General features: G+C 50.0%; 2 protein-coding genes across 2 annotated transcripts in view; one reads left to right on the plus strand and one right to left on the minus strand.

Annotated features, from left to right (window-relative positions):
* Positions 1-1,258: 1,258 nt before the first annotated feature.
* SOX8 (SRY-box transcription factor 8) lies at positions 1,259-6,395 on the minus strand. Its single transcript, XM_082772018.1, has 3 exons — positions 5,823-6,395; positions 4,402-4,640; positions 1,259-3,518 (listed from the first exon to the last, which is right to left on the minus strand). The coding sequence occupies exons 1-3, from the start codon at positions 6,263-6,265 to the stop codon at positions 2,782-2,784; spliced, it is 1,419 nt and encodes a 472-aa protein (XP_082628144.1). The 5' UTR covers positions 6,266-6,395; the 3' UTR covers positions 1,259-2,781.
* Positions 6,396-14,210: 7,815 nt separating this feature from the next.
* LOC309884020 (lipase maturation factor 1-like) overlaps positions 14,211-23,345 on the plus strand; it is a gene marked incomplete at both ends in the record, with an annotated part of 36,112 nt that continues 26,977 nt past the window's right edge. The window contains one exon of the mRNA XM_082772630.1: positions 14,211-14,412. Coding sequence (XP_082628756.1) covers positions 14,211-14,412 — 202 coding nt within the window. The remainder of the gene's footprint in view (positions 14,413-23,345) is intronic.

Raw genomic sequence — 23,345 nt, forward strand, 5'->3', positions numbered from 1 at the left:
TCATTAATTTGAGTGTTTTGCAACACCACCCCACACAGATACTTGACTCTGTTTTAAATACTAATCCAGGCATCAGTGAAGTCATTGAAAGCTTTGGCATTAAACATCAAGAAGAAAGTAAAGATAAGCACTTATATTCCATCTCTCTTTTTTTTTTTTCCCCTAAGCATGTCACTTTGGAGAGGAAGTCCTACATCTACACGCACAACAGGCAAAGCCAAAACGCATCAATTTTTCTAGCATGAGCTAGAATAAGTCTTGAAACTTGCATTGTAACTGGAGGGAGGGGAAAGAAGAAAAGAGTCTCCTCTGCAAGTTACTCTGCAGCTTTGGCTTATAGTGTAATAAAGTCATTTTGCCAGAAGTTTTGTAAATGAGCACAGAGAAAATGGTGTCCAGTTACAGACACTCTGGCAAGATAGGTCTTGGCAGAGGCTGCAAACAGCAGATTTGCTTTGGGACTCTGTTGTTCAGACTTTGTTAATGTTCTTGAGCTTCATTAATTGTCATCACATTTATTTTCTCCGTGTTAAAACATTTTCCACAGGGCTGCACTGCAACCAAGCCCTGAGTGCGTTTCTCAGGCAGGGGCGGCTGGATTTCCCTAATCCCAGCCCTTTCCTCCCAATTAGGGCCCAGCCTGAAAAATCTCACACGGGTTTGTCTCAACTGGTGAAACCAAACTGCAGTTTAGTTTATATAACCAAGAAAAAAAAAAGTCACGAATGTAACTATTTTAATGACTGTATTTAAAAAAACCACTACATGCAACATATAATTTTGTTGCTATCATAATTAAGAGGTATTTACACGGGCTCACCAACCAGAAAACAGAATCTGTTACTGTAAAATTCCTACGTGCTGTACAGAACAAAATGAACTCAGCTAAAACCATGCAGTCTGACCTTGCAAAGCCTTACTCATGTGAGCAGTCTCACTGAAATCCTATGAAATCCTTGGGATTACTTGCATAGAAATATACTCCTTGAGGAAGTAAAAAAAATAAAGCCTCCTAGCAAGGCACCATTTAAATACAAGGAAAGGGAGCAAAGGGAGCAAGAATAAAAAAAAAATAAGAGAACAGAAATCCTTGGTCAACATATTTTATTCTGAGTAGCCTGTCTCTTTCAAAAGCGTTCTCCAAGTCACTTTTTGGCACAGAAATAGGCTGAAGTAGAAAGAAAACGTAACACAGACTTGATAAAAAGCAATTTTTAATTTTATCAAATTGATCTGTACAAAAGTTAGCATTGCTTAGTCAGAAGCTAGTGAAGAGAACAGATAAGTAACAGCCAAAGTCTTTCAAACTTTATACAGAAAAATAGATTGCATAAAAATGAATTTTCTGTATTTTCCCCCGCCCCCACGACCCCAAAAGGAAATATGCAAAAAATATTTTTAGAAAAAGAGTAGGAAATGTAGAAAAGGTAAAAAGATGATAACCTCTGAAATGTGTTTTTAGATTTACAAAGTTTTTAAAGGCACAAGTTACCATAAAATAGATGGTTATTATATGCTCAGCATACAATGGAAGAAGTAGAAATATATCAATGAAATATTAGTCTAAAACTAAGTACCTAAATTTTTTTTTTAGTGGAGAAGATTTTAGTTTCACAGCTTGATGGATGATATCTGGTCCCTAGAAGCCAAAAATCAAAGCAGAAGTTGATAATTCCTCATTAAATTACATCTTCCTATAAAGTAGTCCTGGTTCTGAAAGTGTACGAAGATCCTGCAATGCCTTAAATCCAATTTGAACGCCTGAAAGCAGGTAGCCAGAAAAATATCTTGCTGTCTGCTCCTTTTGCAATTGTTTTAGCCTCCGAATTTAATTAGTAACTTTTGCAGCAAGCCCTTAGCGTTGCACTTCCCTCCCTCCTTATTTTACATTCCCATTTGAGTTTCCTGTTCATGACCAGGTCTGCGTGAGGCAGATTTGTTCAGTCCCTCTCTCAAGCACGACTGCTGCAGCGGTTCAAAACAAAAAAACCCAAAAACCAAAGAAAATCTAGACTCATAACACCATTTTATTGTATCATCTCCACTATTTTTATGCTCCCTCCCCACCCCATCTTTAAAATCTTTTAAAATTCTACTTTTTGCACAAAATTACTTCATTAATTAAAAGACAAAATAATACAGAACATAAATACATATTTAACAGATTTAAAAAAAAAAAACACTTTAAGCTTCCAAAAACAAAACAAAATGTTAATTACAGCCAAACCTTGCTTAGAAGAACTCTTGACTAAAAAACAAATACTTCAGACATTTAATTGGTTGGTCCCACCAGACTCGTTTGTTCCCACAAGATTGTTAGACGGAATCGCCGGGTTTTCGGTTTTCATATGCGTTGGTCCGAGTGAGTTCTTGCCCTCAAGGTTGGTCCGTTTCTCACATTGCAATAGACCCTTAAAGTCTTGAACGTCTTTCCTTTCCCCCCCGCCCCCCGCTCCATTTTTGCACTTGTCAGTTTCCACGACGAGAAAGTTCAGTTCAGTCCTCACAGAGGAGTCAAATGGATCTGTCCTTCATTTATTCAAAAGGAATCACTGGTCCTTTACTTTTAATTTTTTTTTTTCCTTATTTATTTATTTAAAGAAAAATAGAGCTCTGTCCTTTCGGAGAGTTTTGAAGCAAGGGGACATCCAGTCGCAACGAGCAGAGTTCCCAGTGGCTCAGGAGGCACTTCGGAAACTTATCGCGGCACTCCACGTTCTTCGTCTTCATTCCTTCATTAGTGCATACGTTGGGGAAGCCCTCGGGGGCTCCACGCATCCTTTAAGGCCTCGTCAGGGTTGTATAGACCGGCTGGTCCCAGTTAGCAGTGGGGCTGTGGGCCGGCGGGATGGACAAGCCGTTGAGGATGGGCGTCGCGTAGGGGCGCCGCGAGGAGTGGAAATAGGGATACTGGTAGATGCTGGAGGGGTAGCCAGGGTAGGGGTTGTAGTAGTTGGAGCTCTGGAGGTCCGTGTAGTCACACTGGGAGCTGGAGAAGGAGGCGGCGGCCGTGGCGGTGGAGGCGGTGGTGGCACAAGCCTGGGCGCTGTAGGAGCCGTAGTCGGAGTGCGCGGGGGAGCCGTGGGACTGGTCGCTGTAGTGGCTGGGGCTCAGCTGCTCCGTTTTGATGTGCGGCCTTTGCTGGCCCGAGTCAGCAGACGACGGCGACGCCGAGGCCGGGCTTTTGTGAGTCCACACCTGGTTGGCCCCGCCGGTGCCCGTGGCCGAGTGGGAGTAGGATGCACCATAGGAGCCGGCAGCAGCGTTGGGGCCGTGGTCGGCCGGCATGGCAGCGTGGCCATTGAGCGGCAGGTACTGGTCAAACTCGTGCACGTCGAAGGTCTCCATGTTGTTGATGACCTCGCTGCTCAGCTCCGAGATGTCCACGTTGCTGAAGTCAATGTTCTGGCGGCCACTCTCCACGAGGCGGCGGCCCTCATGCTTCAGCTCCTGCTTGCTGCCGTGGTGGAGGTCAGTTTTGGGGGTGGTGGGTGGGGTGGGTGGCCCGTGGGTCTGGCCTGAGGACAAAGGGACAGCAAGGCTTTAAGGAGAGCAGCCACAAAATACCCGGTGCCACCACGAGGCCAGAAAACACTCATTCTTTCCCCCTCCCAATAGGGAGAGGAAGAAATTTAAATGTATAGCCCCATGTTAGAAGTGGCTGACATCCCCCTGCGACCATACCCTCAGGTGGGATAAACTGCCTGCAAAGCTTGCAGCAGGGAGATTTTGGGGAGCAGCACCCCACGGAGGTCTTTCTCTGAGGCACAACGGGACAGCCCCACTGCACAAACCGCCCCTCGCCTGGGAGAGGAACCCAGGGGGACTCAGAGGGACCCCTCGAAGTGGGCAGCCTGAAGGCAGCCCTGCTTTCCTGGAGCAGAGCAGCTGTCCCTGCAGTGCAGGAAGGGGCCAGATCCCCAGCCAGGCTGGGCGAGAGCGCAGACACGTCTGAAGCTGCAGGACGTTCGCAATCCTCCTGGAATCTGTCAACACGCACCCAGTGCCAATTCACAGCGCTGCTGAGAAGCAGGGAGATTTGGGGGGACGCTGCATCTATGGTGCCCACTCCCCAAGCACCCTTCACATGCTAAATGCGTTATTAACTCTATCACCCTGCAATTAATTTCTACCCTCCTGGTCCTGCTGCAAAACTGGGGTCCTTTAGCACTTTGGGGTTTTCCTATTGCACAGTCGACTACATGAGCACTTAGTAACTAAAACTGTGGCCACGTTCACAACCTGGTGTAAAACCACAGCTCTCAGGGCTTCAGATGCACCCAGTCCCACCAATATTCCCACATGAGCTTGGGGGCAGATGAGCCTGTGCCTGCTGGCAGGTTCGGGTCTCAAACCAATGTGCCCAGGACCTACAGGATTTTTGCCCACAGTGCCCTTTACCTGCATGATCGCCGTGGTGGTGGGAGTCAGCCATGCCCCCCAGCCCGCTGTCCGCTTTGTAGATCTGCGTGCCCGCGTGGTGGCTGAGCTCAGCTCCGGAGTCGGAGTCGCTCTGCCCAGCTTTTACGCTTTTCCTCCTCCGTGGCTGGTATTTATAATCCGGGTGATCCTTTTTGTGCTGGACCCTGAGCCGCTCAGCTTCTTCCACGAACGGACGTTTCTCATTTTCACTTAACAAACTGGTTGGGGGTTGATTTTTTTTTTTTAGGTAAGGAAGAGAAAAAAAAGTCAAAATTAACGTCATCCTTAAAAGTTTTTAAACTATTTTCATACTCATATCCCTGCTTCCCATGCACTGACCAAAAAGTTCATTACAAACCAAATTTGCAGTAGCAAGAAAAAAATCATACTGCAAATGGGTATTAAATTATCAATTATAGAAGTATGAAAAAAGCATCCATTACAGATAGATACTGTTAACCAGGCAAAGCAAAACCCCCCTGCCCATCTTAAATGCTACTTTTTACCCTTAGCCAAATATTATTCCCATGTTTGTCCTACAAATGCTACCCCCTCGCCACAACCAGCAGCGCTGCCCATTTCCAGCTTTGTTTAGTCCTTACAAAGAAACCACGAAGGCAACAGCAACAGGATTATTTCTTTTTAAACTCTCCCCCACCCCGATCTCTCTTTGCAAACTCCCGGGGAAGGCTCAGCCCGCAGTGGGAGCATCGCTGGCCCAAGCGGGTGGGAGAGATGCGGGTTTGGTGCAGTCAGAGCCGCTGTAACACGCGGTAAAGCGCAGCTCATCGCGAGCCCTGGAAAGCTGAGCACCCAGCAAAAAGTTTGCATCAGTGGCTAGCGCTACAGATAACAAGGGAAATGAGAGAGCAGATTAAAATTACCGCTAAAGACGGGCTTGCTTAGTTTTACAGCTTGTTAAGCTGCAAGCAAGTAAAACCAGACAAAAAAATAGGAGAAAACATTATAAGAGACGCAATAAGAAAAAAATCGGAGTTTCTCAGGGACAGGGATGCTGGAAGCAAGGGCAGGAGGGGGCCGGGGCTGCACATCCCGGCTGGGGCAGGGGAAGTCCGAGGGTGCCGCAGCAGGGGCAGGACCCGCAGCGGGCTCGGCGCAGCGCCCGGCCCCGCAGCGGGGTTTTTCGGCGGCCGGCAGGCTGCGGGGGGATTCCTGCGCTGCGCTCCGGAACGGCTCGAGAATCCCCCGCGGGCAGGCAGGCAGACAGACGCGAAGGAAAGGAAAAAAAAAATAGCAAAAAGAAAAAGGAAGAAGGGGAAAAAAAAAAAAAAAAAAAAGGAAGAAAAACAAGCAAAAGCGAAGGGAGGTCGGCGGCCGCGCACCCCGCGACGAAGCCCCTGCGGGACCCGCTGAGCGCTGCGGGGCGGCTCGGGACTCACCGCCAGAGCTTGCCCAGGGTCTTGCTGAGCTCGGCGTTGTGCAGATGCGGGTACTGGTCGGCCAGCTTCCTGCGGGCGGCCTGCGCCCACACCATGAAGGCGTTCATGGGCCGCTTGACGTGCGGCTTGGCTTTGAGCGATCCGTTGCCCCGCACGGGCATGGGCACCAGGCTCCAGTCGTAGCCCTTCAGCACCTGCGAGACGGCGTCGCGGATGCAGGCGGGGAAGCGCTCGTCCACCTCGGCCGCGTCCACCTTGGCTCCCAGCGGGGCGGCGCCGGGGGGGCGCTGGGTTGGCTGGGGGGCGCAGCCCAAGCCCTCGGAGCCGGCGGGGGACAGCGGCGAGTCCGAGTCCGAGTCCACGTGGGACATGGAGCTGGTGGTGCCCGCGGGGCTGCACGGAGCCTCCAGCGCTTTGTCGTGCTCCTCGGTCATGTTGAGCATTGGTGGCCGCGGGAGGGGCGGGCGGGCCGGCCGGGGATGGGGGGCGAGCAACAGGGTGGGAAAGGGGAGGGGGGCGCGGGGCTGAGCCGCCCCGAGGGCGACCGAGTGCCCGGGCGGAGCGGAGCGGCCGCGCACCCCACCGCGGGCTGCCGAAAGTTTTAAAAAATAATAATAATAAAATGGAAAAAAAAAAATCGAGAAGTGGAAAAACGCAGGAATAAACGCTGAAAGTCTGGGATTTCGGCAGGAAAAAAAATAAGAATATTGGGAAAAAAAAATAAAGGAAATTGGAAGTCTCGCTGCAGTCCCGGCGCCCCGCTCCGCGCCCCGCGCCCGCCGCCGCGCTCCACGTCCAGTGCGAAGCGGGGCCCCTGGCAACAAGTGACTTTAAGGCGAGGGCGAGCGGCTCCTCCCCCGGCGCCGCTTCCCATTGGTGGAGCGGGCGGAGCTCATTTCCATAAGGGGCGGGGCCTTGCAGCCTGCCCGCCCTCCCGCCGCCCGGGCCCGGTGCCGCCGCTGCCCCGGGGCGCTGCGGGGGCTCCGCGCTGCTGGGGGACGGGGACGGGTTGCGAGCCCCCAGAGCCCCCCGACGGTCCCTGGTCGGCCCTGCTCGCCCTGCTGCACCCCCTCCCGAAGCCAGCCCGGCTTTTGCAGGGTTTTTTGGGAGCGTTTGGTTCTCGTTACCCGCCGATCCTGCCTCTGCTCGGAGAGAAGCGGCTCCCAAACCCCGGGTTTAGCTGCTGCTTCCCCGGGAAAAGCAAGATTTCAGCGTGAAGGGCAAGATTTACAGGAAAAAAAAAAGTGGATATCGGGCAAATGCTTCGAGCGTTTCAGCGTTTAAAAGTAATGGGAATGGGGGGGGGCAAGTTGTTTAATTGCTGGAGTGTATAATCAACATAAAACATGTAAACTTGAAATAAAGTGTGTGCTTTGAGTTTAAATGTAACGCCGGCTGTGTCTGTGTGTGCCAGGACGTGCGTGTCGCTCCTAGGGGAAAACGCGTGTGCTCCGATAAAGCGCAAAGCAGGATTTTGTATTTTTTTTAAATTTCCCATTTCCTTATTAGTAGAATCTTTAAAGATTTCAGCTTTCGGTTTCCATAGCCACAAAGCGAATTACCTCTGGGCAAAGATTTTTTAAAAAAATATAATTTTATAAAGTGTCACTGAAAAACAAAAAGCCTTTAAGCCCCAAGCCATGCTACATCTGTTGGCCTCGCGAGCGAGGAATAACCGAAGGTCTCTTCCAGGGCCCAGGCCAAAGCTTAATGAGGTTGTGGAAGGGTTTCTGTGTCCCGGGGCTTCAGACCGGCGGTTCAGCAGTGCTGCGGGACGCTTGGCAGAGCTTTTCTCAGTTGACAAATAAATAGCATGCATTTCTGTAATGCCTGTCACTGCGGGATCTCGTAGCTCATAGCGCTAAGATTACCCCACTGCATTTCTATGAGTCAGGTAAATTGTATTTCATTCATTTCAGGGGTGGCTGAGTCAAAGCAACGATCGCTGCTCTCAGTGCCTCTTCCAAAGGCAGCCTCTCCTCTGAGTGCCTTCCTTGGGAGATCTGAGCCTCGCTGCATGGCCGGGGCTGTGGGACAAGCTCGTGGAGGTGGGGATGAGAAATGGGGCTCAGATCCTCTCCTCCCTGCCTTCAGTTATATGACACGTTCCTGTAGCAGAAGCCCCCAAGGACAGCCGGGACTGGCGATGTTGGTTTTTCCCCCCTTGCGTGCTGCTGCCTCGCACAGCTCCCCGGCTCTGCCCCAGGCAGGGAAGTGCATTTCCCAGCCCACACGCTTGAATTCCACTTTGTCAAAAGCAGGGAGGAGGAAGAGGAGGAGGAGAACTCTCAGGAGCTGCTTCTTCTTACTCCGGAGGTGGGCAGGGGGAAGAGGTAGTGCCTGGAAAATGGGCAGGGCACGTCCCCTGCCTCACGTCTGCTTTGGGGGTCTTGCAGAAACCATCTCAGGTCCCAGCAGGAGGAGGGAGCTGCATTGCCCTGCCTCAGGCCCCCCTCCGAGCCACAACGAGTGGGTTCAAGTGGCATCATTTGTCTCACAGGGGCTCAGGCTGAAATTTTGGGCGACAACGGGCCCGTGGAGTTTGCACAGGGATGGGCAAACGATGGAGCTGTGGGACAGGTCCTGTGGTGACACCCGTGATCCAGAGCTGGCCTAATGCTTCTCTGTCTTTCCCCAAAAAGCAGTGGTAGGGCAAAGATGCAGCAGAGCTACCGAGTGAAGCAAGGAAACTCTGCTGGCTGGGGAGGGCACAGACATCAGAAGAGAAAGAAGGGCACAGCGGGGACAGAAGTGACAGGTACAGCCAGGCCGCAGCTTCAGTTCCGCAGAAAGTGCGAGCGTATTTTTATCTTAGTGATTTTGTTTGCCGGGCTCCTGCTCTGTCCTGGTTCACGCCCTTTGGTCTTAACCAGAAGGGGTTATTTCCTCACCATCCCATTATACCATGCCTCAGCGGCCAAAGAAGAAACAGACCGCACAGCCTGCTCTGGGGAGCTCGTGCTCCCTGCTCGGGGGAAGCGATAGGATGAGCGGCTTCTCAAATTTCCATATATCTTGTCACTGGCGGTCATAATTTACATCTCGATGCTCTCTGGACAGAGAGTAATGTAAGTGATTCTTCCAACCAGCAGCTTATCAGTCTCGCAGCAGCTGGGAGTGACAGCATTTGGTGCTGGTGTCTCCTGCCCTGTTTTTAAGGTGATTTGGGTTATTCTCTGACTCCCGGCTCAGCTCCAGCACAGCCAGCAGCAGCTCTTGCAGGAGCGATCTCTGCAGCTCTGCGGGGATGGCTGTGCTGCGAATCCCACTGCGATTTTCTCTGACGTGCCAGGAAAAAGTTCCCAGCCCCAGGAATGAGAGTTTGCAGACAGAGGGAGCGGTCCCCAGTCCCAACCTTGGGACCTCCAGGACAAGGGTGCAGGTCAGGGAGGGAAGCACCGACATCCACACTGCCCAACGGAGGCTTAAACAGAGCACCTGAACGGGGTAAGCTTAAGGATTTGGGGTGGAACAGGGAGATAAAGAAGCTGCCTGTTCTTGGCAGAGCAGGCACATCAGGCACCTATACATGTAGGCAACGTTGCTTCATTTTTTCTGAAGTCTGACACTGTCTCCAATAAAATTCCTGGCCAGCTTGCACCAGCATTGCTTGGGATCAGGCATTAAATACCACATCTGTGTGCTTGGCTCCATCACTTTGTCACTTGTCCCCTGGTATCCCTCAGAATCACCGTGGGCCAGGAGCACCCTGACCTCCCACCCCGGTTCCTCTCCTCTATACCTACTCTTTCTGCAGGAGCACTCATGTGCCTTGGCTTCAGACAGTCAGTGCCACACTAAAACAAGGGAGAGGACATTTTGTCATCCGTGTAAAACAGGGAAATTGTTTTCAGAGCGTGTGGGAACTGTTGCACTCGTTGGGAAATGCTCTGCAATGTGCACTCCCTCCCTGGCCGGGGAGGCCCAGCCAAAAGGTGGGCTCTATCGCTCCATCTGACCAAGTGGCAAAGTTATCATTTTTCAAAAATTGGCTACCTTTGAACTGCGAGCAGGTTATACATGGGAATTTCAAAGAGCAAATAGAAAGGGCTTTACAGGGAGAAGAAAAAACAATCCCTAATCAGATAAGAGTAACCTATGCATCGTGTTAAAATAAGACTCTGACATCTGCAGGATTAATGCTCTGCCCAGAGGACACAGCAGTTCCGTGGCAGTTCAGAGATTTCTGTGAAATGAGGTTCAGTCCTTCTCAGGAAAGCTACTGATTTCTAACAGGGAAAAAAAAAAAAAAAAAAAAAAAAAAAAAAAAAAAAGGAAAAAGGAAAAGAAAAAAAAAAAAAAAAAGACCTGCACTCTTTTAACTTGAAATTTTAACTTTCAGTTAATTTTAACTAAAATAGCATCTGAAGAGCAGAAAAGCTTTGCTCTGAAGAAGAGCCGTAGCACTGTGTCCAGTCTTACACTGTGTGCTTGTGAAGGCTCCAGCACACAACCGGTGCCTGCTTGTACAACTCTAAGCCTGGATTTATACTGCTCAGCTGCTTGCAGATCAGTTTTGTTCCAAAATTTGTCATCCATTCGCATGAGATGAGCCTTGTTGCTCTGGATAATTTGGGAATCTAAGGAGTCAGACCCATTTGGAGGGGTAGAAGGGACAGAACCTTTCTGTAAATTTTAATGAGCGCTGTGGGTATTTGCTCCTCAGCATTTCCATAGCTCCCACCACTGTGCTTAGCTGTGCTCACAAAATTCTTGGTGTCACCTGCACAGCAGGAGTGAAAAATGACCGTGTGCTCCCATCTGAGTTACTGCGTTCCAGTCACTGTGTGCTCCCACCACTGCAAGAACAAGTTTTTATTGTGCAGCCTCATCCAGAGCCCATTATTAGAGACATTTCTGTGGATTGCGAGGAGCTGGGACTTGAGGCTCGCATCCCAGTGACTGGAAGCAAGCTTGCACCCCTTGCACAGCTGCTGCAGTCTGCTGAGAATAGGGTGAAAAGAGAGAGGCTTAAATATTAGTTTAATATTAGTTTTTACTGCGTTAATGGGGTGCTGAGCTCATGTGTCCCTCCTTTTTCTGGACAGGAAAGGTTTGGCAGCTGCAGGACAAAGTTAATGCAGGAACATGTCCCCCAGCAGCTCTTTCCCAACCCGCGAGCGTTTACCTGGCGCTGATACAAGAACCTCTGCACACCTGCACTGGGCAGGACTCCACTGACCTCTCTCCTGCTTAAAAGGCAAGTGGAGAGGAGTGCACGGGATTCCTACGTCCTGTCCTAGGTTTCAGCATGGCAGAGACATTAGTGAAAAAGGAACTTATTGTTAGAAAGCTTTAATTTCAAAGGCAACGAGTGCTTCACGAAAATCTTTACATGTTACGTTTGGCATAGAGGGGAATTTCTGCTAAAATAAAATAGCTCTTACTAACAAATGCTTTTATGATTATTAATTTTTAATATCCCAGGGGAAAATGTTAATGAGTGGCTTGTTCTGAGTTTTCGTCGTGCAGCTCTCGCAGCCTGCCGTTGCACACTGGTGCTGGCAGCCACGGACCCAGCGGTGAACGCAATCACAAACCCGAAAGGGACAGCCGTCTCTTTCGGTCTCCGAAAACTTGTATGTGTAAAGACCAAAACCAGCAGAAAGGAAAAGATATGTCAAGGTGTAATTCCTGTTCGAACATTCTAAGATACCAGTAACGTGGCAAAATTTGGTTTTGAGTGATCACCGACACTTTACGATGACAATCACAGTTTAAAAGCCAGGTAATGCACTAGCAAGAGATCTGTTCCTTCTTCTTGCAGACTAGATGCCTTTTTTTTTTTTCAAAATAATGGAGAACCACAGTTTTATCACTTAGGATTACTGCGATTATTAATTGTTTGTCCTAGAGTACCGCTTAGGAATCCCACTTCTGAATCAACACCCCCTTGTTACAGACGCTGTACAAATACAGTAGGAAAAAAGTAATTCTTCCTCCAAAAATCCTTTTCAGTCCTAATCCTGCTAACCCTGGAGTTAAAGATCGGATTTCCACAGGGAAGGATCAGAGATTTTAATGGAAAAAATATTACCGCTGGAAAAATCTTGACTAGTGGAAGGAAGCTCCCAAATTCTTTGTGAGATCCCCATCTCCCATTTAGCAGACGCAGCTGAATGCTCAGTGGGATTGTGTGTAAGAGTATTATATGTAAGTGAATGTATGTTTTCTTTAGAGGAGTCCCCAAATGTTAATGCTGCTTTACAAAATAGTTATTTCTGCACACATTCGCTTTCTCTGTTTTATTTAAACCCAATTCCTGGCAGCCAGAGGGGGGAAAGACTAGACCTGAATGAACACAGAGTAATTTAGGGTGCCAGGGACAGCAGGGTTGAGGTGCTGGTGGGGACAGCTGCTGGGTGCTGTGACAGTAAATGCTTGTTTCTCTGTCACTTTTGCAGCTGTTTGGAACACAGCAAAATAGGGTCGGGCGGGGGGACGTGGCGGCTCGCATTTTGTTGAATGAAGATCAGCATCAATGATGCCTCTGCGCCTGCCTGCGGGCCTGACATTTATGAATCGCTTTCCCTTTGAGACGAGGGCTCAGAGCCTCGCTCTTAAATATCTCGTTTGTGTTACTTGCTTGGTTTTTACGTTGTTTTCTTTTATGATACCTTTGTTTGGAAAGAGGGAATGCAAGCAAAAATCACATCGTGAAAATAAAAGCTAGTAAAAAAAAGTGAGCAGAAAACCAAACACAGATGACAATCCACACAAAGCTGCGTACCAGCCCGAAGTGCAGAACGGAGAGGAGGTAATTTAATGTTGTAATCCACCATTTTATTGCGCGCTTTCCTTTATAGCTTGATCCATCTTCCAGTAGAGCTAAAGGGAAGGCTTCTATTGCCTTTTATGAGAGTTGGATCAGCCCGTTAGAGTAACAACATTTTTATGCAATTTAATATACTTAAACTTTGCAGCTCGTATCGATGCAAGGCGCCGTTGACACACGACGTCCCCCGAGTGCGGGTCGGTTTCGTTTGCTGCTCCTTGCCGCTACTGTCCCAACCTGCGCATCTGGCAGACCTCAGGGCGATCTTTTGCAATGGAAACCAACTGCGTTCAGCATCCCCTTCCCAGCTCCAATTATTCCCTTTTTCCTAAATCTTTAGTCTAAGCCCTCCACTTTTCCTCAGTAATTTCCTCAATTATCCAGTTTGTTTTACAGACATTGCCATTTAACGTGGAATTTGCTGTAAAAGTTTCATAAAGACCTCACAAAGGAAACCATTAGCTTACATCTATTTAAATTTATCTAGCCAAACCTTGTGGCTAATCCAAAGGGAGAGCGAAACTGCAGTGTACCCGCGGCCTTTAACAAATAGCTTATTTTTCTTTGCCTATACAATGCACTATTATGTCGTGTGTGTGGTGTGTGTGTGTTTTTTTTTTTTTTTTGTAATGAGAACAATGCAAGCAGCAGTGATGGGAAACTGGAAAAACAAAAGAGGCATTTATAAGGGACTGGTTTACAGTCTGAAAAGCATTGAATAATGTTACACCTGATAACAGATACTTTCTCAGAGACCATCGCGCAGTTTAGCAGTGCGGTATTTACTCAGGCGGGATGCACCTCTAAAAGCATTGATCACGACTGCCGAGGCCACTTTATTAAAATGTTTTTGGTTAAAGAAAAACACGCATAGCTCAGCACAGAGCCAAGTGTTTGGTGGCTGTAAACTATACAAAGTAGAAATCACGGCAGCATCCGAAACAGCCGATGGGGCAAAGCAGGAGGGATTTTTGGTGAAATTGTGCACAGGGCCGGGTGCTGGGCGTTATGGGGACTGTGGGTGAGCTGCAAATTGGGGCTGGGGACCCGGGCTGGTGTGTGGCCCTGGTGTGTGACACTGAGCCGGGTGTCACCGGCATGCCTGGCACCGGCTGCTGCCATCCCTACAGACCACGATGGAGAAAGGGGTTTTAGAACCACAGACTCATTAAGGTTGGAAGAGACCCCCCAGGATCATCTGCCCCAACCATCACCCTACCACCACCGCCACCCACTAAACCATGCCCTTAAGCACCATGTCTGAGCCAGCCCCTTCCCCTTTGCTCCTTTTCTGAAAAAACGTGGCCACTTTTACTCCTTTTTCGAGACTTCCTTCCTCATTCCAAACGATCAGAACACCCAAAACCCCATTTTTATCCCCATTTCCTTCTCCTACCACCCCCCACCCCCCCACCCCCCCACCCCCACCACCCCCGGCGGGGCTGCGGGGCCGTGTGCGCGGGGGCACCTCCACCCCCGAGGACCCCCGGGGACCCCCGAAGACCCTCGAGGGGACCCCCGGGGACCCCCTTAGGACCCTTTAGTGCCCCCCCGGACCCCTTCATGCCCCCGGGGGCGGGCCGGCCGCACGCATGCTCTCTGCAGGCCGCGACATGGCGGCGCCCAGCGCGGCGCTGAGGCAGCGGCGGGCGGCACCGGGTGGCGGCGGCGGCGGCCCCGAGGCCCCGGGGAGGGCGGCAGCGGGGGCAGCGGCAGCAGCGGGGGCAGCGGGCGGCGGGGCCGTGCCGCCGGTATCGCCGGGCACCTTCTGGCTCACCCGCATCGTGCTGCTGCGTGCCGTCGCCCTGCTGTACCGTGAGTGTCCCGGGGCAGTGCTGCTTTCCGTGGCTCCTTCTATCCCGGGAGAGAGGAAAAAAAAAAAAAAAGAGGGAGCTGGATCCGAAATGGGGGCTGCTCGCTCGCCGGGGGTGGCACACGGAGCCCTCGGTCCCCGGGGTGTGTGGCCGCAGGTCGCCGTGGTGCAGGGGTCGTCGCCCCGGCTCAGCCCAAAGATGCCTCGGTTTTGGGGTGGTGGGGTTTGGGGTGCCTGAGGGGGGGGGCAGAAAGGGGGTGTGGGGAGAGCCCCCTGCTCTAAAAAGCAGGGATAGAGCTAGGGGGGGTGCAAGGAGAGAGCCTGCACCCAGCTTTGGGTCTGAATGTCCGTTATCAAGAGGTGTCGTGAGCTGATGCTGCGAGAGAAACTCATTTTGAGGGATGCTGGAGAGCTAAAGCGAAGGAGCTGCACGCAGGACCAGAGGATGACAGCGTCCTTGGGTGCCATCGCTACCCCGTTTAAGGTGGTGAAGCTGCTTTTCCTCCTCAGCCCTGTGCGTTTGGCTCTCCTTTTGGCAAGGAAGGCGCAGAGCCGTGCTCCGAGCCCGCCGCTGAAAAAATATTCGCAGCGAAACCCAAACTGACATGTAACACGCTACATTACAAATTTTAAACTTGCCCCAGATTTGTCCACAAAATCGTTAGGATTTGTAGGCTGCCAGCCTGCTTGGATTATTTTGCATCAAAACCATGCAGAAGTTGTAGTTTTGTATGGTTTTGACACGTGCTCTGTTTCTAGTTTGGTTTTAGCTCTCGGTGAAATGCGGGGTTACGACTCTTTCAGTCAAAATGAAAGCGATTCTGATATTCCCCCGTGTGTAAATCCAGACTGCTGAGTTTCCCAGAGCTCAGTTTGCAGTTTCCTTATGAACAACTGATCAGCGTCCTCCACTGCGTGTTCTGTGGAGGCTGCTGCTTTCCGATGGTGGATTTGGGGTGTAAATGTATCGTGTCCTGGAACAGATACTGCCCCGTAGGCCGGCGGTGTGTTAGATGGGAAGAGGCAGGAAGGAGGGACCAGGCGGTGGCTGCAGGGGTGGAAAGTCATTGAGGCAGAGGATGGGAAGGAGCAAGGCTGATGAATGGGACCTTGTGGTGAGTGGGAGACCTCATGTGGGACAACTAGAGTGGTGAGAGGTGAGGAGCAAGCATCGTGTTCAGGGTGATGTGAGTTACAGCATGGAAATTTAAAAAAAAGGCACACGAAAGCAAGAGGAGGAAGCTGAGGTGGAAGGCTGCTGACTGAATGCAGAGAAGAGGTGGATTTGCTCAAAGAGGAGATGAGTGGAAATGCCTGGAAGTGGCAGGAGGGAACCCCAAAATGCTGTAGCAGTCCAGTGTGAGAACCCTTTTGAGAGCTATCCGTGGAGGAAGGATTGCAGGTGCCAGCAGCAGAGGCTGGAAGGAACAGGGTAGGAGGCTGGCTCCGTCCTTTATGATGGAAGAGGTATGACAGGAGAAAAGTTTACCTGCTCGTTATGCAGCTTGTGTGTGATTGCAGTCAGGTAACAGCGATTTCTAGTCTTGGCTGAGTAACAGCCAAGTGACCCAAGGCCAGAAACGTGGGCTGGGTTTGAGACAGGTCAGATTGCAGCTCTGGCTGTCACCTCAGTGTTATAGGGACACCAGCGCTGATCTTGAGGTGGGGGAGATGCCGCACAGCCGGGACCTCGGTGGGGTAGGAGCTGATTGATGTGTCTGAGGTGGGGAGACCACGATCCGGCAGATTCCTCTGTCAGAGGCTGCAGAACCATGACATGGCTGTCAGGGTGGGATGCTCTCCAGGGAAGGTGCGTTGCCTTTTGATCTCTTCCGTGAGCCTGGGTTTAGAAACAGCAGAAAACAATTTTAAGCCTCTGTGCCAAGCACCTCTTCCACTCTCTTTTCTGAAGATGGAACCATTTACTCTTGACAGATTATTTTTTTTTTTTCCCAGACGTGGCGATCCTGCACACACCGAGTCTCAGACTTGCTGAGGAAACGGTTGATGGCGTTGTGACAGTTTGACATTCCTCAGTTGTGGGATGTTTTTCCCCTTCTTTCATTTCGCCCTTCTCGGTGTAACCCTTTCATTCCTGCTGTGTTAGGAAACAAAACCTCTGGGGGGGGACCTTTTCAGGGAGAACAGCCTCCCCGATGGCTGCAGCTCCTGCTTACTGTGGAGCTTACTACTGAGTGTAAAAGGTGGGATGGGAGAGCGAAGGACCCCGTGGATTAGTAGAGAGAAACGCCATTTGGGGTGACAGTGACGTGGAGATGACAGGCCTCCAAATCACGCTTGGCAGTTCTGTCCCTCACCTCCTTCCCTGGTGCACAAATTTGCTCCTGAGGTGCTGCTTTGTTGCCTGCTGCAAGCCCAGGAGATGCTTTCCCTTTGGATCCTTCCCTCTGGTAGGAGGACAGGCAGGTGTGAAGTGTCCGTTGTGCCCTCCCTCCTCCCCTGTCCCCTTTGGTTTTTAACAGCTCTCCACCTTTTATTTTTTTTCTTTGAAGGGGGTTTCCAGAAGCATCCAGGGCCTGGGAAGTCCCTGGCAGAGCGACTGTTGTCTGAGAGGCAGGTTGGAGATGGGAAGGTGGAAGAGGATCTGGTGATTCGTGGAGGCCAGCGACCAAGCCCGCTGCTGCTTGCAGGAAGGGGAAGGAAGGGGAGAACGGGTGCGAGCTGGAGGTGCTCAGCGAGGTTTGCTGCTTGAGAGGAGGCCAGGGGGGTTCTCCAAGCTGAGGGCTAACACACGTAAAGTGCCTCTGTAAGTCCTGTGCCCAGCTGCCCAGACACCTCTCTGATCTGTGGAGGCATCTTTGTAGGGTGCCGCGTGCCAGTTATGACCTGGCAGACTTCCACAGCGAAGACCCGTCTTCACGGGCTAATTGCAATCTCTAATTCATGGGACAGGGAGCCCTGGAGAAAGGCGGTTTTGACATTTGAAGTCTTCCCATCGTGGTCCTGTGCTGCGTATTCTTTATGGCAGGGATTGACATTTTGTACGTACAGAAAGTCTTTGGGGTCTTGGTGGAGGCACTGTTACAGGTAAATAGCTGGTCCCAAAGCTCTTGACAACAAATGTGTGTTATTTGCTCCCTTCAGCCTCCTTCTAAATCATTTTAAGTGCCCTTTTTTGGATGATTACTATCATCAGATTCCAGATGTAGAAGTTGAAGTAATTAGATACCACCCTTACCAATTTCAGCCATGCTTTGTAGAACGCTTTGAAATAAAAGCTATTATGTAAATACAGTTTATCTTCCTTCTCCTCATGTATTGTTTAATAGTAGTATTTTCTTTCCCCAGAGCTAGGACTACAGGAGGTTCATGCTACTTCTTCCTCGCTCTGAAATCTAAAGCCTCCTCGGGGGAGTTCGACTTCCTGCAGGTTCCTGGCTCTCTCCTGGTGTCCTTCCTCCCTTCTCTGCCGTCTGCCCTGCTTTCCCTTGCTCTTCCCTCAGTTATTTGAAGAGGCTCCCAGTCGCTTTCAGATTGCCTAGCCAGGATGCTGGTATAGCTTCTGACACTTTCTCTGCCCTGGAAGGTTTTGTTTCAGCACAGGGCTTGTAAGCAAGTCCGCACAAAGGCAGGATGTTAGCGCTGATGGCTAGCGAGCTCCCTGCTCCCCTTTTAACTGCACGAGAGGGCCCAGTAAGCGTGGCAGAAGCAGGTTTGGTTCTGATCTAAGCACTTGCACCGTAGGAAGATGAATTAATAGCAAGCAGGTATAGTTCAAGGGAAGCGATAACAAGAACTGAGGAGCGAACCGGTCTCCCAGCGTGCTGCTTGCCTGGAGCTGCTCGGGGGAGAGAAATCCCACAGCATCCTTTGGCTGCAGGCTGGATGGCTGCTGGTGTGCTTCTGAACAGCTTGGGTGCTGTGAGGGAACTTGTGAGCAGCATCAGAGCCCAGCCTGGTGTGTTTGCTTCCTGCTATTTCAAGCAAAGAGACAATGGGGAGGTGTGCTCTTAAAAAGCCCCCAGATACAACCACCCCGAAGTCTTTTGCACCGCTGCTAATGGCAATAAAAGAAGTAAGAACGGACTTTATGTGCTTACTGGTGGCTGTAGGATTGCAGGATGAAAAAGGGTTGCTTGATTTCATTATTCCTCTTTGCTTAGTACTGCACGTCCTTGCTTTTGCGTCGCAGAACTTTGCTGGGGAATTTATCAATCGAAAACCCTCATAGCAGCTGGGAGACCATGAACATTCTCCCCGTTTTTCTTGTCGGTAGTACAACCAGCATCCAGCATAGGGCTTTTTTTTTTATTTTTTTTGAATGCCTCGCTGGGTCAAAGGTGCACTTGATATATGGCTCCAGGCAGACATTTTTTTGTGTGTAAAACGTAGTTTGGTTTTCATGCAAAGCTCTGTGCTTTTGCTTCATTTCTTCTTGTGGTTTGGGTTTTAAGCAAAAGTTGAGACTTCTTTTAATGGTGGGGAGAGAAAGCCATATGACCGGAAAGTCTTGGATTTCACATCTTTAAATCTTTACAGAGCATGAAGAATGGGATTCTCTCATTCTCCTACCATGACAGCCTGAGCCTGGACCTGGGGAAAGGAACTGAGGTGACAGGGCAATGTGGATAGACCAAATCATTTCAGATGGGTGACTCCTGTGCTGCATGCTCCAGTTGTGTTTATTGGTAGCATGTGGCTTTGAACAAGGAACGCCTTCAGCTGGGGGAGAGAGGAGCCTGGGAGGGGAGAGAGAAGGTGGAGGGGGGGGGGAATTAATGGAAAAATACAGTAAAGCACCTTCCGAGGTGAGGATAAGTAGCGAAGGTCTATTAGCAGTTGGTGACAATTTACATGTATTACTTATGTAAAGATCAGCTCGCAGCAGGTAGAGGAGCGTGCTCCCATGTGAGCTGTCAAAGGCTCCGTCTGCCTCCTGAGTGGGAGGGAGCATGGGAGTCGCTGAAGCCGAGTGGTTTTTTTTTTTTCCCCATCTGCAGAGGAGTGAATAGTCTGAAGAAAAGCAAAGTGCTGTGGGGAGAAAGGAGAGATTGGCATGGGTGAAGGCACCCAAATCCGGGCAGCACTGGTAAAAAAAAAAACAAAAAAAAACTCCAGGTGGCAAGCAGCCACAGGGTGGTGGGGAAGGTGACAGGGCTTTGTTTTGGGTCTGAAGAATGTGAGATGTGCCCATTTGTGCTGGGGGCCTGCAGGGGACACCCCTGGATTGGGAACACATCCATAGCCTCACATCATTCCCATCTGTGATGCAGGAAGGGATAGCTATGGGAAAACATCAGCTGCTGCATCCTGGGTGGGGAACTGTTTCCTGAACTCAAGAAAAGCTCCCTACTCAGTTAAACTCCTTCTGTGAGGTGGTACCCAAAGGTGAGAGCCAGTCCGAGGGGCTGGAGGGCTCCGGTGACCGGCCCAGACCCTGTGCCAGCTCGCTCCGTGCCATAGTGCTGATGGGGTGCCCACTACAGGCTCCCCAGTGCCGAGCTGGGGTGGTGCTGGTGCTGCCAGCGAGCGAGGGCTGGGACTGGTGAATGCATTGCCCAAGGGCTGCAGGTGCAGGGATTCAGCTCACTGGGGAAGCAGAAGGTGTCTGAGCAGGGTGCACAGGGCTGCAGCTGTGGTGCTGAGGTGCTGCCGCTTTGTTGGCCACCAGCAGTGCCTGGAGGATGCTGGCTGTGGGTCCAGGCTCCTCTTTTCCTTCCAGCAACCCTTTGGGTAAGACCCGACTTGTTTGGAGAGGCTGCGGGGAAGCAGGGCAGTGCTGGAGGCCCTACAACAGCCCCTGGGGAGAAGCAGGGGGAAATCAGAAGTGGGTAACCTTGCCCCCATGCCCTGGTGGCAGCACAGCAAGCCTGCCAGGCAGTGCCCAGGTGGAAGCACGCTCGCTGACCATGTTTTATTTACCTGCAGGGAGTGGGAAGATGGGGAGTGGAAAATCCCCAAATAAAAGGCCAAAGGTGAGAGCCTTCAGAGTAGGGGTTAAGGAAGAGGAACAAAAGCACAAGCTTTGGGGGCAAAAGGGACTTTTTCTTCTGACTAAACCAAGATCAAAGCGAAGATCCCTGGAGGGATCCTTCCCTGGAGGAAGCAGTGTCTGTTATAGTCGATTTAAGGGTTCAGCTTCTGGAAAGGTATTCAGGGAGAAGAAGCACTGACAAGCTGATACAGAACTTTTTATTTTTTTTTTTTCATCCCTGCTGGGTTTGTGCATCTCCTGCATTGTTGAAATCCTTTGCAAAATCCATCTTTATCTTCCCCTCTTGCATGTTTCTGGACGGGTGACATGGGAACTGCTGCCTACAGGGTGAGGCCTCTTGAAGGTTTAGCTGATGCCATGGCAGGGTGGGTCTGGGTGACCTGCTGGTGGGATTTGGGAAGCAAACGGGATGTATCCTCCAGAGGTGCTCCCGAAGATGCTAGAGGTGAGCAGGAGCATGGCATGAGGCAGCAGCTTGGTCTGGGAAGGTCCAGGAGAAGGAGCTGGGTCAGGGACAGACCCCAAAAACCGTGCGAGCCATGAGTGGCGCTCACCATCCTTGTACCCCAGTGGTTCGGGGTGATGGATCCAAGTGTAGGTGGGTCTTGGTAAGATCTGTTGCCGATGGGGTTTAGCCCTGAAATCCTTGCATGCAAAATACCAGCAGTGCAGCATCTTGAAAGCAATCGCTGTTCAGAGGGAAACCGCTCTGGAGCCCAGGCTGTGCAGCCCCTGGATGTGCAGCTCACGCCAGCCTATAATGCACTCGTTGCTGCTTTCAGACTCAAAAAGGCTGTACAGTCTTTTGTACATACAATTTCTTCAATTGCTATAGTTTGCTTTTCCTAATTTGCCCTTTCCTTGTTTATCTTACATACTGTACAGGGGTCTAATTTAGATTTTTTTAAGGAAGAAAAATTGCGTAGCAGTTATGGGTTGGGGCAGCAATTTCTGTAGCGTTTCGAGGTGAATTTGATTAGCACTTTTGGAAAACTGGGCAGCAGACTGTAGTGCTAATCAGGGGAAGTCAAGCTGTGGAGTTTTAAGGTATAGTTGGTCTTTTTTTTTTTTTTTTTTTTACCCAGAACTGAAGATGTTGTCTGAGGCTCAGAAGCATTGTTTCTACTGGTTTTATGTGTTAGGCTTTCTGATTACTCAGCTGTGCAGAACAAAGTATTGGTAGAAAAATACAAAACACAGAACATTTAAAATACAGAACATTAAAATCTAAGATACAGAACGTTCAATTTGCTGTACAAACCCGCTTCCTTAGTGCTGCAGACAGTTTGTTCCTGTCCATAATTGAGTAAAATATTCTGTGAGTCTTTAGCAGTGTGTGAAGTCCTTCGTGGTGTATAAAAGATGGGTAGGAAGAGATGCAAACGCTGAAAGCCTCAACTTTGTGTTGATGCTGGGACTCAGGACCTGCTGACATTGGTGGGAACCCTCGCAGTGACCTCGGGTCTGTGGGATTGTGAGTTTGTGGTGACTTCACAGTGTGACTGGAATAAATGCTGTGTGCAGGGAGGTGCAGCAGGTGTTATGGGGACTAGCTATAGTCCGTGGGAGACTTTCCTGTGTGTCTGGGGGAAAACAGGGCATTTGTTTTCATTCCCTGGGGCTGCAGATTGCTGGCCTGACTTGAAGGAAATGTGGGTCCAGGCCTGAACCCGGGGTGCTGTTTCACACGGGCTTTCTACTGGGGTTCCCAGTGAGAGACAGCGACCAGCCAAGCAGCAGCATGTTTTGATTACAGAATGACAGCGTTCAGATAAGGAAGAAGACAGAATTGATCATTAACGAGGGAGGGCTGGGGGGAGATAAATTAGCATTTTGTAAGACCTCTGCTACTGCTGCGTGTGACGTGGCTGCTGTTTGGATAATGCCTGCGACGTGGGTAAGTTAGCTGCTGGGAGCAAAACGTGTGGAGCCTAATCAGGAAATGTCGGCCTTCATTTTTTTTTCCTGAGAAATGGAGATTACTGCAGTTGCAAACTGCAAATTGGTAACTAGAGGAGATGCCTAAAATATGAGATAATCCCTAGAAGCTGACCAACTTGCTCTGTAGAACATCAAATTCTAGGTCTATAATCTGTAATTAAATTGCTTATGTGCTGTTAAAAAAAGCATCTGGCTCTTCTAAGATTGTCCAGTGCAAGATAGATCCTATACAAGACAGCCATAGCGACATGTAAAAAGTAGCAATTTAGAGAATGGGAAAATATTAAATCTTTGTATTGCCAACCTACCAATATGTGAGAGGATCCAGAAGGTCAACCCGTACCATAAGTACTGGCCTTTGCTATTGCAGTGTTTAACCATTATACTGCCAGGCAAACGAAGCTGTGTTTTGGGCACTGCTGGGATGCTGTGCATGAGTTTAAGCTGTCTCATTAACCACCTCGTGAAATGTTAAGTGTATTTAAAATGAGGACAAATTCCAATACTTGATAAATGCCCAGGTAATGCTTCCTAAAGATGGAAATAGGCTGTCCCCTGAAGTCAAAGCATAACATTGCGGATAAAATCTGCTATCTGCCATGGGTTGTACGTGCTGGGAATAATGGATATTATGTCACCACCACCACCGTTTGTGATGGAGGTGTGACACTGCAAAGCATTTGGTGAAACTGAAATACCAGGGGTCAGAAAGTACAGCTGTGGGCACCCTTCTGGCTGCTTAAATTGTGCTCCCCAGTATCTGCGTGTGTGGGTTTCTTGGTGTATCCTCTACAAATACGTTTTATCGGAAGCAAATTCCAGCTGAACGTCTTGGAATTAATGCATTGCTTTCACTCTGCATCTGCAATGCAATTAAGCTGTTTTCCTCATCCGCATTAGGAGATTAACAGCATATGTGAGTAACGCGGGGTCATGCGGAGTCTGACGGAGCAGGGCTGAGCCTCCTGCTTGTGTGCGGGGTCAGGTCGCGTGCTCGCGGGGAGATTTTCCCAGAAGCGTGGTGTTGAGCTTGCCTGA

This window comes from Aythya marila (genome assembly GCF_965140915.1).
Source record: "Aythya marila genome assembly, chromosome: 15".
In the NCBI taxonomy this organism is placed as follows: domain Eukaryota; kingdom Metazoa; phylum Chordata; class Aves; order Anseriformes; family Anatidae; genus Aythya; species Aythya marila.

Excerpts from the sequence above, each read along its gene's own strand:
- SOX8 (XM_082772018.1), bottom strand. The coding sequence starts at position 6,265 with ATGCTCAACATGACCGAGGAGCACGACAAAGCGCTGGAGGCTCCGTGC. Across the intron at positions 4,641-5,822 it reads ACCCTGGGCAAGCTCTGGCG|TTTGTTAAGTGAAAATGAGA; the intron begins GTGAGTCCCGAG and ends ACCCCCAACCAG. Across the intron at positions 3,519-4,401 it reads CCACCACGGCGATCATGCAG|GCCAGACCCACGGGCCACCC; the intron begins GTAAAGGGCACT and ends CTTTGTCCTCAG.